The sequence below is a fragment of the Hippoglossus hippoglossus genome, chromosome 7 (assembly GCF_009819705.1).
Source record: "Hippoglossus hippoglossus isolate fHipHip1 chromosome 7, fHipHip1.pri, whole genome shotgun sequence".
NCBI classification, from domain to species: Eukaryota; Metazoa; Chordata; class Actinopteri; order Pleuronectiformes; family Pleuronectidae; genus Hippoglossus; species Hippoglossus hippoglossus.
This window is the reverse complement of record NC_047157.1, coordinates 11,207,264-11,223,913: the sequence shown is the minus strand read 5'-3', so window position 1 is coordinate 11,223,913 and position 16,650 is coordinate 11,207,264. Positions and strand designations below refer to the sequence as shown.

Below are 16,650 nucleotides of genomic sequence, written 5' to 3'. Positions count from 1 at the left end.
AAAATTCTAATAAACAAGAGACTAGCGCTCTGTAGCCGTCAGTGGGGGCGGAGCAGTGTGCCTTCGGCCTGTGGACCCATTTGAACATGTTTTCTTTTATGTAATCGCTTAAACTACAGCAGTGGTCGGCAACTGGGTCAAATCCCGGGTCAAAATTGCAGCCAGATAATTCACAGGTTCTGGTCTCCATGGCGGAAACATTCATTGAATCACAAGTTGTCTTCAAAGTCAGAGCGCAGTGTTTGTTTTGTTGCTGTAATGCTTTATATCAAGCTGAATTAAAATATCTCCAGTTAAGTAAATTGTTCAAACATATTCAGTGTCATTTTAAAATCCTTCATTGCAGATAAACCAGGTAGGATGATCACAAAGTTTTCCAACTTCACTCTGCACCACAGACTGTTTATAAAAAGCTCTGCACACACACACACACACACACACACACACACACACACACACACACACACACACACACACACATATTTTGTGGAAGTGTTTGAGGAGGACTCACTAATTACAAGGAATAATTCTGAAGTAGCTCCAGAGCATTAAGACAAACCAAGAGAACAGCACAAAACAAACAGACGGGTTTAAAACTCTAATATTTATGATCTCATTTATCCTCCTCTCCTTTCAACTGAAACTCTTGAAGTGGAGATCAGATTCACACGCAGCGGAAGGCCTCCTGCCGGGCCTGCAGACCCTCTGCGCACACTGCCCTGAAAGCATGGGCAGCGAAGTTGCCCCGGCCTCCTGCGTTGCATCCTGGGTGAAGAATTCCTCTTTTCATGCTTGGTTCTCTGGCATTCATTGAAGCTGTCCCCATGAAATCAGATGTCACAGAGTTTAAATCACTGTAATCCTGGCCACTTCCTCAGTCACTTCCTTTCCCCATGACCCTCTTTTGTCTTTCTACCCAGGGCATTTTCTTTCTTGTCTTTTTCAGGGATAGCACGGCCACAGATAAAGCTGCGTATTTGTACATGTTTGAATTGTGTGTTTTCCACCTCTTATCCAGTCCTTTGCTTGTAATTACATTTTATTCACAGGACATTGTATCAGTAATGCAATTGGCGCAATTACAAAAATCAGTTTAGCATTAGAATAGATTTCACATTTTCTTTGGCAGTTGCTGAGCTATGCAACAGCACTAACATCATTCTTCAGCTCATCCTCTTCTTCTTCCCAGTGGCTGTGGCTTCTGTGATAACTGAGCTGTCTCCTCACAGGATGAGGTCAAAGGCTGCCGTGCGAAGCCCACTCAGACATTTGAGGAGCCCGATTCCTTCCTGACGCCTCCAACTTGTCAGACCCAACCGCACATCCATTAAATTAAAAACGATTAAATGAAGGGGTTGTTTTTCACATTGAACAAAACTCAGTAGGCAGCAGCGACACATTTATGAATGGTGCTGATCCAGAACTTGACAGGACAGAACTTTTGGAAGCCTCTTTACCCCTTGTTTAAAACACAGCCTCTGTTTGGCAGTGCACTTTGAAATGAAAACGTCAAACATGACTGTTCCATGTCAGGCTGGAGGAAGTGGTGGGTGGTAACAGAGAAGCAAATAAAAAGAACAAAAACGTGACGGCATAGAATTTGATAATTTCCTGATAACTTCTCTGGTTGACAATGCCCCAGTGACCCACCACAAGGGTTACTCATCCATTCACAAACTTCTGATTTAATAGATAGGAATTTCAGTTCCTTATACACGTAGCAGCTGTAACTGAGGCATTTTACCATGTGATTATTTGTTAAATGAATACATCTAAAAGTGTTTTAGCTTCACAGGGACAACTGCACCGCAATTACAAGAAATGTGAAACTCAAACATAAGACTGGTCGACCGTGACTTTGAAAACAGCCACAGGCCTTGTCTGTCAAGTCTGTAACGGTGCTCTAATTACTATTACATGTTTGTACACAGCTGGTTCCTCTATAAGAGAATTCCCTGTGTCACCATGTCAGCACACCAACCTACACAAATATACTTACCATAGAACACATATGTTAACACCTACTTACTTCATTTCATATTCCAGCTTGAGAGGTTGTTAGATAGGTGGTGGGCAGAGATCAATCTTCTAAAATGTTTCTCATCGCAGGGATTATCTGCTGTTCACAGCGTTTTCATGGAGGGACGTGGAAACTGATCTGCTCCATCTATCCAGCTTGATATTTCCTGAATTGTCACTGGTGCGTATTTCCTGCTTTAACCTTGAGGTTTCGCCTCTTTAATCAGGCTGAGCTCGTGAAAAAAAAAGAGAGTGATGATGAAAAGAGCCCCTTGATGTGAGGGACTTCCTTCAGAGCCATCCATCACATCTTTGAAAAAAGAAAAGCACAAGGGAGGGGATGGGAGGGTGGGTGGTGGTGGTGGTGGCGGGGGGGGGGGGGGGGGGGGGGGGGGGGGGGGGGGGGGTGGGGTACAGATGTGGGAGGTGGGCTTCTGACTGCACTGACATCTGTGAGGGACGGAGGTCTCTCAGAGCAGGAAATGACTTGACCTTCCCTGTGGGAGACTGGCCCGGGCCGACAACAACCCCCACAGCTCTGTGCATCCTGGGTCACTGCGGGCGCCCACCGGGGACCGTGGATCTACAGCAGAGAGGCAGGGCCGAGACTATCTGCTGGTCCAGGTGGCAACACATGAGGGTTTTTGGGACGTCACTGTCTGACTTTTAATAGAACAAATGAGCTAACTCAGACATTTAACAGGGATTGATTGTATTTAGAGCCATGTTTCAAAATCAAGACGAGAGCTGCAGCATTACCCTTTAAGGGCAAACGCCTGACGTCAGTTTCTCTTCTTTATGTGCCCACACTGGACTCACATGTGCTACCAATCACTTCGTTGCACAACAGGAAGTGGATCAAACTGCGTATTTGCTCAAAAGTATGAGTATTCCATTAAGCAAACAAGTTATGGTGGATGGAGACTGGATGATTGCAGCAATACGAGCACTGCCGAACATCACATGTGATGTATTTCTTTTGTGGGTTTTTGATTTACAGTGGGTATAAGGCACTCCTTGGCCCATATATGACCCTTTATGGAGTTTATTGGTTTATTCTGGTACGAGTTAACAGTAGGAGAGAAGGAAAGAAGGTCAAAGGGTCATTAGTTATCTCTCTGACACTTTTATGAGGTGGTTATATTATTCAGCACATTAAAATATTGAATATGTATTTGCCAGAGGACCTCTTCAGATTGTTGCTACAGTAAAAAGTTATATGATAGTTTGGTGGAAGACTGTTGGCTCAGTGTGGTCTGGACTCTGTGGTCAAAAAAAGAACGGCCTGCATTCACTTCCCTGTTATTTTCTGGTAAACGGCCTCGTGCATTGTCCCTGTGCCTCTCAGCGTGAGTGAAGACAAACACAGACAGTGAACTCTGATGTGACATGCAGGCTTCATCCACCACGATCCGGCTGCTGCTCTCTATCAGTCATATATATTGTGCTCACGCCAGAAGCCACCCACACACTCTTTCGGACTCCCACACAGGTCAAACCAAAATTGTTTATGAAGGGCAATTTCCCATACACCCATTGGATTGAATTCTGATTCTCGAGGCTGCTTTTTTCATTTCACCTATAGAGTTCATTTGCATAAATGAAACATTGTTCTGAATAAATGCTCCGCAGTTTTGAGAACAGATATTTTTCTGGCCTCGAAGTAAAGTCTCATGTCTCTCACTGATTTCAACAAACTTGTGGATAATGACAGTCACACTTGGGACAATTTTCTTTGTGCGTATACAAACTTCTTTCACTTGTATATCAAGCTGAAAACCCACCAGGCCGACAACTTCTTCTCTGATTGTAAGTAGTCGAGGTTCAGATCTTTTAAATCCATTACTAATAAAAAAATTAATTATCATGAATTAAATTATCACAAATAAAAGTACTTATTTTGCTGAATGACCCCTTTCAGAGTGTAATTGGACTATTGCTAATACTATAATATCCATGTTTAATTTTAAACAACCTTAAATGGTCAATAAACAATGTGGCCGATTAAGATCAGATTAAAAATGTTGGTAGGGGACTGCTTGTTTAAGAAAAGTTTATTTTATGTGACATTGATTTGTTCAACGTCTCATAAAACATATGCTATGTTGTCTCTCATTGTTTATACTCTGGTTAATTTAAACTCAAATTTAAACGTAGATATACTGTAACTCCACCCAGGAGCCCCTCAAAGGCAAAAAACTTTAAATTTGAAATTATTCAACAAGAGTAAAGTAAGGATTAGTCGGTCAAATGTAATGGATAAAAAAATAGCCTGAAATATTTTCCTTCTAAAAACAAATGGAGCATAATCAAGTAGCAGATATCAACTTTTAAGTCCACAAACAGCTCAGGGTGCAGTCATCTCACTTCAGTTGAGTTGAGCCTGGTTTTTTCACTGTCAGGGAGGTTTTCTCCCTCTCAGGCTGCTGCTGCTGCTGCAGGGTGGAGTTACAGTAACGTGCCCGGGCTGCTGGATGCATTTATAAGGAGATGTGGAAACCCACGTCACCCTGACATGATGAGTCTCTGCCGCTGGTGACAGAGGAGGATGTTGTGGCACATGGGTCCCATCTGACCTGGAGTCTGTACCGACACACACTGACAGAGATTACATCGCTGGACTGGAGCAGCAGCAGCCGCTCTACTTGATGGAGGAGTAACCCGCTTCTTCACGGTAGGACTTCTCTTCCATTTAGCCATGAAAACAATAATACCGATACGAGAGAGAGAGGGAACTGAGTTTCTAATCTAGTGGAGTCAGGAGCAGTGTTTTGTGTGATGTTGTTTAAACACAGAAGAAAGCAGCAGTGTTTGATTCTCCGTCTCTCCGGGAACTTTAAATGTAAAAAGTAACGACAGACGCGGTCAGTATACATATCTATATATAGTGTTTTATATATAAATACAAACAGGATTGTAGTTGTTTCTCCGAGGATACTCTTTAGTTGGACTGGGTGTGGACTGGTACAGCTCGTCTACGGGTCGTTCTTCTGTGATCAGCGGGGCAGTGTGCTCCTCTGAGCCGCTGCATGTCGCCCTGATGTCCGCCCCGAGGATCCACACAGGCGGGCTGTTTGTGGGACCGTCCCCGCTGAGCCACTAGTGGGCGCTGGAGAGGGACTCACGTCTAATAATTGTAGTCCAAGGAGAGAGGGGGGACACCTCAGAATGTGTGTTTTAATCTATTTCAATTTTATGTAAAAAAGTATGTGTTTATATTTATTGTTATTTAACAATATACATTTTCTGGAAAGTGTAGTAGCATTAAATAGATAGTTAGGCTCCTCCAACCCCGAATGTAAAATTTAAATCAAATTGTATAAACTAACATTGTTATGCATAAGATCAAATTGCTGCTGCTTTAAGATTGTTCCCTTTCCATCACATTATTACGGGTTAAATAAATATTGCTCACTCGGGTAATTTTTTATATTTTTTATATGACTGCAGTTACACATCTGAAAGCTGCATAATGAACTTATGAAGGGAAATGTTCAATTATTCAATCAGTTTTTTTTAGTTTATTTAGTTTTCTATTTTCTACTCTTTATAGAAATGTTGGGCCACAGGTATTGTAATTTATTTTACTGAAGAAATTAAAATAATTTTGTTTTCTACTACTACTTATGTTTCTGATATCCAGCTTTGGATTTTTATTTTAAACAAAGGTATTTTTATTTTACCTTTTAAAAAACGTTCTAAATAAACTAAACTAAACTTAACTACACTTAACTAAACGAAACTAATAATACCACATTTTTAATGCAAATTGTCACAATAAATGTCACATGATCCCTTCTTTTAACGACTGATTTTTGCTACTGAGTGCAGGTCGTAATTTTATACTCTTCTTCATGGGAAGAGAAACAGTAAAACATTAAAAAAATCTGATGTAAATCAATTACGTGTTACCTCCAATAACCATTACATTAATATATTCTGGACTTTTGTTGATTGCTATTGATGGAAATTTAATTGCATTAATTATTGACAGCGTTTTATTGCAAGTCAAAATGACTGCCCGGAGCTGTCATTCATAACTATCCTAGAGGGTAACTTCCACACCTGCCTGCTGAATCAGCCTCTACAATCAAATATGGCACTTAATTATCTGAACAATCTGAACAGTAAAACTGATTCATATCATAATAAATTGCCTGAGTAAACTAACAGTATAGTTCATGAATGAATTGAGCCGATCCCAGAGGCTAATGATTCACCAGCATCAGTCCCACAGTCGGACAGGAGGATTTAAGTGAGACTTTACTTTTCACATGGTAACACCAAACAATGTGTAGTGTGGTATAACGAGGACAGTATGCAATACAGTGAAGTGTATGATAAGAATTTAAATAGAGTCAAAAAGTATATTAGTATAAGCATAATACAACATTTATTTGAAAAATTTATTAAAGAAATATGAATCTATTTTATATATAATTATTATTGAATTGCTAGAGCATATTGGTTCAGTATGGTGGCCTTTACTGTCCAGGTAGGCTTTGTAATTTGTACAGTGTATAACAACATGAATGAAAAGGTTGAATTACTGCGTAGCCTCAGCACGTATTAGAGATACCACATTTTGCACAGTGTAAAACGTGTTCATGTCACAGTTGAAAAAGCAAACTGTGAAATCATATTTTGCATACACACACTAAAGATTAAGGTTGGCTCATGTGGTGTGTATCTCATCGACCTGCACTGCACTGAATTTGCATTATCTGGTGAAGTGATTCACATCTATACTGCACGGGTCTCACATCTGGCCCAGTAAAAACCAGTAAATGTTGACTATATATGTCGGCAACAGTTCTGGGTTGTCAGTAGACAGTGACCCTTTGTAAAAAAACAGTCACACATTTAGATATATGATGATGATAAGACTTTAAAACTTAGAGGCTGTAAATCCTGGTGTTGAAAACAGATAATTTATTTCTGTCACATACTACTGCACCATTTGTGGCCTACTAATGTTGAGGTGGAAGTATTTACATCAAGACTTCGGTTCAGAACATTAGGCTGCGTATTATTTGGCCAGTAGAGTTTAAAACAAGCTAATACCTAAAGCTAGCACCATAATTAAATCATATAGAGGTCGAGTCCATAGACTGGACGATGATGGATGATGTGTCTCCACTTCCTCCCACTGTGAGATCCCATCGATACACGCGCTCAACTAATCGTGAGCCAGTCTGTTAATCATGATGTTTTGCCTTGATAATGTAGCATCAGATAATGGAAAAATTAACATTTGGACAAAGACCGGTATGATAAGAACTAGGTGAAATGACAGAAGCCACGTTTTCAAAATGTATTTGACATGTACTTTTTAGTTTAACTGATGTCCCATTCACTAACATGGAGGAGACGGCATCAATGAGCTATTCTGCAGCCAGCCACCAGGTGAAAATCGTGACACTTTTGCTTCACTTTTGGGGAGCTGTCATGTCCTTCATCTTTACATAAGCTGTTATCAGACATGACCTCCGGGTAAAATCTGCATTTGAGTAAAACCGTCACTTCTTGTCTCTGTCTACTGCGCCCGGCTGCTCCACCTCTCACCTGAATAACGTGGAGGATTTGTTGCTGTTGTGAACGCGTCTGTGGAGAAAAACCTCCCGCTGTGCTGTGCATGTGTAAAAGGCAAACTACGGGTAAACGCCGTCGAGAATTCTCCAGATTTTACCCAGAGGTAATGTCTGAAAACGGCTTCACTCCGAACATTCTCACATGCACCTCATCCGGAGAAAATACGGAGGAACTGCGGAGTCCAGTGCATGTCTGAACGCAGCTATACCCTCTATGGTCCAGTCAGTGAATGGCTTCTTGCCTGGATAAAGTGAGGTGGGAACAGCCAACGACAACACATCAAGGCTCCCGCATGAGATAAACAAACAGTGTTTCGGAGTCTCTGGTTTGTTCTTCCAACACGCGGTTCTCCTGCAGGGGATTTGTGGCGCGGGCCCATACCTTGGCCCTGTCTGCTTGTCTCCATGGCGTATCTTCAGTCCTAACCTCATGGGAGAGTTCACTTGGATTTTCAGGCTTGTTTCGCTGCACACTAAAGTGACACAAAGGCCCATTCATGCCTGAGAGTGGCCCCATTCATGGAGACTGAGTAATTGCCGGTAGAATTCATAATTGTTCAGCGTCTTCCATCTCCGAGGTTCACTGGCGGAAATGACGCCACAGTCGGTTGTTTTAAGGATCACATGAATATGCAAATAGATGCACGACTCACTGTGTTTTGTTTGTGGAGTGTTTCTTTTTTGTTGTTGCATTATGCATGCGCTGCATTGTTCGCTTCCTACGTCAACTGTAGACCTATTAGGGACATGAAACAAAGCAGGACTTTGAAGAGTAAGATGGGAGTGTGGTATAAAATGGAGACCTTTAGGCCTCCAGGCATGTGAGTGAGTGAGTGTGTGTGGGGTAGGGCGGGTAGATATCTAATTAGTGGTTTTGCAGGTGAGTTGCCGCAGGGTTATACAGACAGGAAAGAGAATATCAAGTGAGCAGTACCTGAAATTTAATATTTTATTGTGAAATGTAGCTGTTAGTGTAGTTAACAGGGACACTAAAGTGTTTGTGTTGTGTCTACATTATAAATAATGTAGACACAAAGGTCACAATACATTTCAAATACATTTTTCTCAAAGGTGTTTTCTGTCATTTCACCTAGTTCCTATCATACTGATATTTGTCTGAGTGTTAATTTTTCCATTATCTGATGCTACATTATCAAGGCAAAACATCACGATTAACAGCGGAGACTGGCTCACAATTAGTTACATTCTAAATAATGTAGACACAACTCTGCACATTCTGCACAGTTTTGTGAATAAAATGTTCAAAATTAAAGGTTTTACAGAAATGACATTGCTGCTGGAAGATATTGATTGCTTTGCTCATGGACACGCCATCAGGGTAGAGTCCAGTTGACAGAGGGCCGTCACTCAGTTTTTAACCCCCCCAGTCAGTTGTCAGATGATGTGGTTAATCTAAGCTGCTGCTCTGGTTTTCCACTTCAATGCGAAGGGAGCGAAGCGGATGTTATCACCTCTCGTATAAAAGCAGGATGAGCCTCACCTCACCCAGAATACACATCCGTCTCCAATTGGAAAAGTGAAACAGCTGGTGTCTTATCAGGAAACAAGCCATCACTCACGTACCAGTAGTTAAACATTAAAATGACGAGCATCGGCATTAAGCCACATGGAGGTCGGGATTTAACTCTGTGGCTTGGCGTGTCCGTATTTATACATATTTTTCTGACAAGTTTCTTTTACCACTCTGTAGATGGTGACATATTTAATGCAATATCTCTGAATTTTTTATGATTATTTTTTATTACACTTAGTATTAGTAGTAGTAGTTGTAGTAAAGTGTTTCCTTGTTATTTGCGGTGTGGTGTTTCTAATGTCCCTTTTCTTCAAATGATAAATAAATGAACTAGAATGGCACTTAGTAGAGCGCATACCTCCACCGATCCCAACAACAGTCCCTTTGAATTCAATCAAGCTGCACCATATTTCACACACTCATAGATATCAGTCCCCTAAATATTTCCTCATGATCCATGAATTATTCACTGGAGAATCAGTGAAATGGTTGAAAAGCACCATATCTCGCAATGTCTAGTTCACCCTAAAATTGAATGGATTATTTCTTCATGGAAATCTGTTCAGTAGTTTTTGTGTAATACATCTGACAAACAAACAAACAAACAAACAAACAAACAAACAGACAGGGGTTAAAACTTAACCTCCTTGGCAAAGGTAATCAAAATAAAGTAAGACCCAAAGCCAAATCTGAATGACATTAACTTTTCCTTAAGTGTGTGTGCGTGCGTGCGTGCGTGCGTGCGTGCGTGCGTGCGTGCGTGCGTGCGTGCGTGCGTGCGTGCGTGTGCGTGTGTGTGAGCACTGGCGGGGTTGGTCATTCAGCATCACAGGAATGCTGCACAATTAGCCCCTGTTGTGAGGGTGGATACTGCAGGGTTTCATGGTCACAGAGGAGGAGGAGGGTGAGGAGCGCTGCCTGCTGCCCTCCCACATCTGACCCAGAGGTTGTGCAATAGCCTGCTCATCAGAGAGATGGCTTTAAGCTGGAACCACAAAGAGATACACATGGCAGCTGCCCGAGCAGACTGAAGTCGTTTACTGAGCTTTTGTTGTGACTGTTGTTTTCCTGGAGGCTCACCTAAACTATGCAGCCAATGTAATGTTGTTATTTACCGTAACACAGCAAGTAATCAGGACAAGATGAAGATGTATTTGTCTTTCACAAAATGCTTTTGATGCACTCCGTGTCGTTTCAGTGCACTACGTAGAATATAAGTGTGTAGCCATGCTGTGTTGATAATATAAATTAGAATGGAACTCAGTGGAGCATATTCCTCCACCAAGGCTCAACAGTCCCCTCATGCACAACAGTTAAATTCACTGCATCCTGATTTTTATTTGGATCTGCACCAAATGCCATACACTCATAAACATCCGTCCCCTACCAAGTTTCGTGGTAATCGGTCTGGTAGTTTTAGCGTAATCCTGCAAACTAACAGACAAACAAACAAACAGAAATGGACATGGGGTGAAAACATGACCTCCTTGGCAGAGGTAATTATTTAATATAGAAGTGATGTATGTGTCTGTGCTTTGAGAGTATCTGCCTCGACCTTTGACCTGCCTGGCAGCAGAACGGCGTGCAGCTGGGTGCGCTGGATGGTGCTGTGTTCCAGATGTACACGGTTTATGTGGCCTGTTTATGAACATTTCACACTGCTGATGAAGGTGTGACCAGAACATCTGGAAGGAGTCCTGTAACGCAAAAGCCAAATGTGGAGGATTCATGTTTTTAGAGTTTAAAGCTTCATTCTGACTCACCTGCTGTAACACGGTGTGGATGTTTCAGCTCTCTGTTCTCTCTCCCCCTGGCTAGAATGAAGAGGTGATGGGTTTGACGAAGCTGAATTGTGCCGGAACTCTACCGATACAGACCTTCAGGATATTAAACAACACGACTGACCATGAGTCAGAAACACTGTTGGGGACAGCAGGACCTCAACAGGTACAGCAACACCACCCTGACACTGACCAGAACAAACCATAGAGCTTATATAAAGATGGACGAAACAGCAACTCAGTAAAAGTGAAGCTAAAGCATCTTGATTGTCACCTGGTGGCTGGCTGCAACAAAGGTCATAAACCCTGCCTCCTCCATGATAGCAGTTTGGACATGGACCTGACTAATAAGTCAGAATACATGTTAAATAATTTTGGTCATAATTAGTTATTTGATGCTATAAAAACGAGGTGAAACGTCATGATTGACAGCTGACACTGACTCGTGATTGGTTGAGCATGTGTATCGGTGGGACCTCACTACTGCGGCTCCATCCCATGATCACTTCTGTGCAGACTCAGGCTTCAAATGCACAGGATGACACCGTTCTTATCGGGGATATTTTGGCTTCATTTCTGGATAGTGTGAGGAAGTGGAGATGCATCATCCGTCTTTATATATAGTCCATGGAACAAGCTGTGAACAGGAATCAGTTATTATTATACAGTATGAACATACCATCAGTATGTTTAATTTATCATATCAGGGGTAGGATTCTAATCTTTCCATTTTGTCATTGTTTTTCATATCATTTTACCTCGTTTGACGTAAGAAGAGACACAACACTAACTAATACAAATTGAAAAGTTCAGCAACTCAACAGCAAATCTTTAAGATGTCATTAAAATAAGAACACATGCTTTCATTTAAAGGCCAACTGACTTTCACTTGCACTTTAGATTACTCCCTGACATAATCCTCTTGGTGTTTCAACATGTCAATTCTATTTTAATAGCAAAAAATCATAAACTTGCCTTTACAATCTATAAACTATATAACATCCTCTATCCTTAGACTGTTGAGTTTGATAAAAACAGACAAAAAAAATAACTGGAGGAGAGGAAAAACAACAGAGGACGAATCCCTCTTCCAGGACGGATAAACATACAACAGATTTTGTATGTATACAAAGCCAGTGTGAGCAAAAGTAATATGAAATATAAGAAAATAAATAAAACAAAATGACAACATCAGGTAAACAAAGTGCAAACATACGTGAAGAATACGGTTCAGTGAAGATGCTGAGTTACATAATGTAAATAAAGATGAATGGAACATATATTCTGTTAAAGCATATGTCAAGCATGCTTTCTCACATATAATGACTTACTATGTGCAGTAATGATTTACACACACACACACACACAGTATGGATTTCTCAACCTCTCTTGCTTTGCAGCGTGTGCTCGGGCCTAAGTGCTGACATGGAACAAAACCTGACGGAGCTTCAACCACAGCAAATGGCCAAGGAATTTAAATGTGAGTCTTCTACATATTCTTTTTATTATATTCACATTTTTGTGATAATAAATGTAGAATGGTTATTTTTTACACATTCGCCACTAGAATAGCTTTTTGTTCCAAACTTTTTTGTGGCCTGTCAAACTAGAGTGTAAACCCTGGCTGACTAATAAAACAGCATGTAGCCAGGCGAGTGTACGCAAGCTTGTCATCAGTGGACTGAGCACTGTAGCAGAGAAGCAGAGTGAAGATGGAGGGGAAGCTATCGCTCCCTGGTCACCAGCTGTTCCTGCAGTCTGGGGCACATCGGATGTTTCCACAGAGAAGGTTATGGGAAGCTCGGTTAAGATTGCGGCCTGTCCTGCAGATAATGACGATTCCTGTGTTAATCAGGGTGTTGTGGCTGATGTTTGACGAAGAGGGGGATAGGTCAAGCGGTTGTTTTCGATATATTCTTGCTCCAGTTTCCTGTACGATACCTCAATTAAAAACAAGGAGTTTTTTTCTAAGAGTGGGCAGCCCGCTCCATCTGGTATTTTTCCCTCCTACACCATCACTTCTCTCTAGTTTTCTCACTGCAAGTTGTTTTCCATGTTTCTTCCTGTGAGAGTTGGTTCCCCTCTTCAGGAAACAACAGTGATAGCAAAACCTTGTCTAGAAAACAGTGCTTTCTTGGTGTTTAAGATGTCATGGGGACATTGGTTTGATATGTGATTCTTTTTTGCTCTTTTTCAGCCAATATCTCAGGCCCCCAGTCTCCTTTCTACTCCGATACTTATTGCCTAATGTCCGATAACTTACTGCGGATCCATGATGGGGACCAGGTCGTCCCTTCTTCCCAGAGAAGGACAGTGCTCGGGGGCTTCCAGAGAGGACCCAAGCCCCTTCCACCTCTCCCTGACCCTGAGGAACTCATGTCGGACGAAGCAGCTGATAACGAGGTGGAGTTTTTTACCAGTGACCGACGTCGCCTTTTGCCCAAAAGCTGCCCCAAGGCCATAACCAAGGGCATCAACAGAGAGAGTGGACAAGTGAATCATGCCTACCAGGAGAGGCTGGTGGAGCCAGTCCCAGCAGGTGGAGCTGGAATCGGCTCCATGGCTTTCTCCTGGCCAGGCAGGGAGGACAGACCAACAGGTAGAGGAGGGTTCGGAGCCAACAACTGGGCACCTGGGCACCTGCCACACCAGCATGTGGCGTCAGCAGTTGGGGATTCTTTGTGTAGCAAACAGTCGGATCCCCACCAGTCAGCCAGATTTCGTTTTTCCTTCTCAGGCCAAGCATTCCAGCCACACAGCAGCACCACAACCTGCCCCACCGACAAACCACTGATCCCTCCTCGCATCCCCATCCCGCGAAAACCTCCCGCCCTCGTAAAGACTGTGATTGCCAACGAGGAGGACAGGCCTCCCAAGATTCCTCCGAGGGTCCCTTTAGTGCCACCCTGCCCGCCACGCACCCCTAGCCCCAAAAGCCTTCCGATTTATATCAACGGTGTGATGCCCGCCACCCAGAGTTTTGCTGCTAACCCAAAATATGTGAGCAAGGCCTTACAGAGACACCACAGTGAAAGGTCGCCCCCCGCAGCTCAGTCTTCTCCCTGCATCGTTCCCATCTTGAAGGACGGGAGACAGACCAGCGCCACACACTACATCCTCCTGCCACCGGGCCGACCGCCGCGCACAGACCGGCGGGAGAGGCTCCTCGGTGAAACGTCGAGGATGTGGCAGAACAGATAGAAACCCTCACACTGTGAGAATGTTAACTGAACATTTTGCCAGCCAGTATTTTAGCAGCATGTTTTCCTCTGGTTCAACTCGGAAACACATCATAACATTCCAGTGATTTCACTAACAGGGGAGAAATATTCACCTCATATTCCCATTTTTACTTTTGGTTGCTGGGATACTGCAGTTATCTCACAGGGAAGAAAACATCTGTCAGTCACTCGCTCACATTTCGAAAAAGAAACGGAGAGAACACGACATCTCTTATATGCGAGCAAATAATTACTGTATGTACGAGCTGGGCTTGTACGTGAATTTTTTTGACAATGCTGCTTTACATCTTAAGTGTAATATTGTTGATGGATTTAATGTTTTGCTGAATCATTCTCACACTAAGATAATTATGATTCATAGTTAATTAGACGGTGAACTCATGTTATTTTGAGAAAACTTTATTTTATAAGTTTCAATGGATTCTAGTCAATTTCAATGCTAATTATTTTTGCCACTTTAGTGTAAGTGTGCAGTTCTCAATCAAAAAGCTGGTTTTACTTCAAACACCAAACCACTCCCCCCTCCCCCCGCTATACACTCACATGTATCATCCCATTGATTGATTGATTGATTTCATATTGCATTATTATGTGATCAGTGTTTAATTTATTTAAAAGTATGTTCAGTGATCCAACTAATTTAAACCTGTTATCACACTTGATAATGATTGACAGGCCCTTTGATACACATATATAGAACAGCAGCAAGTCATTCATGTTTTAAGATTTTACATCAGCTGCGTTTATATACATATTTGTAAAAGAGGCCATTTTTAAAAAATGATGATCAGTTGACAAACACTAAATATTGATAATTTTAAAGCAAAGTATTTAACAATGTGTATGAATTTAACTCAAATGCTGCATTCATGGTCACAAGTGTAAAGATCTGGATGAATGTCTGTGTGCGGAGAATAGAAATCCTGTTACATTAGTGCAGACCCACATTTACAGCCTCTGTTACACCAGTGAGTTGAAAAGTTCTCATGAAGGTTCTGTTGCTGTTTGTTAGTTCATCATGTTGCCGTGTCGAAAGTGAATCATTGTAAAATTATGTTTTTAATATATTTATAGAAATAAAATAACTTATTCATTCTATGATTGGTTTATTGTGCAGTGTTTTGTTTTCTTGCTAGGCCTGGATTATCACAGACACTTGTATTTGTAATAAAACAGATTTTCTTATATTCTGATAAAAACAGAGGGAAACCACCTGTTCCTTATCTTCCCAGTGTTATTGCGTCACAGATGTTTCATAGAAACTATAATTAAGGAAGCATATGTGTACCTTATAAATAATGTAATTTTTAACATGTGATAACGTTAAAGTTTTCCGTGTCTTTGGCTGCTTCTGCTGGTTTAATTGATAAACACATTACCTTCAACAAGGAGGTAATGTTTTCACCCCAATCCAACCAAACTCATAATTACCATGCAACTCGTTTGAAGGATGCCGTATTAGTCAGAAATTACCCCATTCAATTTTGGCTTAGATCTGCATCAGGTGGCGGATCCAAGAATGTATTTTTTCCACTTCCTCCAACATTGTGAGATGATGGTACTTGGCGATTTTGGTGATCGATTGTTGATTGAGAATAATTCATTTTCTTAATGAAAATCTGGCATGTTTAGGGAACTGATATTTATGTGTGTGTGCAATTGGTGCAGATCCTAAGAAAAATACTGATCTAGTGAATTTAAATGTGGTTTCATAAGGAGACTGTAGGATACCAGTGTGTTGGTTGGCTTGCATGTTTGATGTAAGCAAGATTACACAAAAATAACTGAATGGATTTCAATGAAACCTGGTGGAAGGATGTGATATTAGGTAAGATCTCATAACATTTTGGTGCAGATGAGAATTAGGGGTGTAATTTTTTTCACATTATGAAACGGGCCGTTTTTCAACATTTTTGTGGATTTCCCAGAGAATAATTCATGGACCTTGGTGGGGGAAAAAACAGGCACATTTAGGGAATTGATATGTAAAAGTATGGGACATACTTGATTGGATGAAAGGAGACTGTTGGGTCTTGGTGGAGATATGTGCTCTACTGAGTTACATTCTATTTGGAAAATGCATCGCAACCTATTCATTCAAGTAAACACATTACTAGCTTATTACATGTTTACTTGTATAATGTCTAACATTAATCAAGCACTTCTTTTGTAGAAAAGAAAAACATTAACTAGAGATCTGAAACTAATTTTAATGGAGCATCAACAACAGCGGCTTGAACACCGCTCACAAACATGAGCTGCAGGATGACTGATACACACACATCATTAAATAAAATGTACTGTCGATCATTTTCCTTGGTCAACCACGTGATGGTAGACAGTGTGACAGTGTCTTTGGTGGGAGTGTCTTCAGGAAAGCACAAACAACCATTTCTTGTCCATGCTACATATCTCCTCACACCAAATATTCACAGTTCATTCGCCATCAAAACAAATGGCATTACGATATCTCAGCAGGACAA

At 41.4% G+C, this 16,650-nt stretch overlaps 1 protein-coding gene across 1 annotated transcript; it reads left to right on the top strand.

The window, feature by feature from the left end:
* Positions 1–4,475: 4,475 nt before the first annotated feature.
* On the top strand, positions 4,476–15,271 carry LOC117765109 (ERBB receptor feedback inhibitor 1). The gene is made up of 4 exons (XM_034591384.1): positions 4,476–4,693; positions 10,963–11,091; positions 12,326–12,405; positions 13,123–15,271. The coding sequence occupies exons 2-4, from the start codon at positions 11,051–11,053 to the stop codon at positions 14,124–14,126; spliced, it is 1,125 nt and encodes a 374-aa protein (XP_034447275.1). The 5' UTR covers positions 4,476–4,693; positions 10,963–11,050; the 3' UTR covers positions 14,127–15,271.
* Positions 15,272–16,650: the final 1,379 nt, after the last annotated feature.

What these genes read in the sequence shown, in the direction of transcription:
- LOC117765109 (XM_034591384.1), top strand. Translation starts at nt 11,051, where the DNA reads ATGAGTCAGAAACACTGTTGGGGACAGCAGGACCTCAACAG. An exon ending in GGACAGCAGGACCTCAACAG is followed by an intron (nt 11,092 to 12,325) that starts GTACAGCAACAC and finishes CTTGCTTTGCAG; the next exon opens with CGTGTGCTCGGGCCTAAGTG. An exon ending in AATGGCCAAGGAATTTAAAT is followed by an intron (nt 12,406 to 13,122) that starts GTGAGTCTTCTA and finishes GCTCTTTTTCAG; the next exon opens with CCAATATCTCAGGCCCCCAG.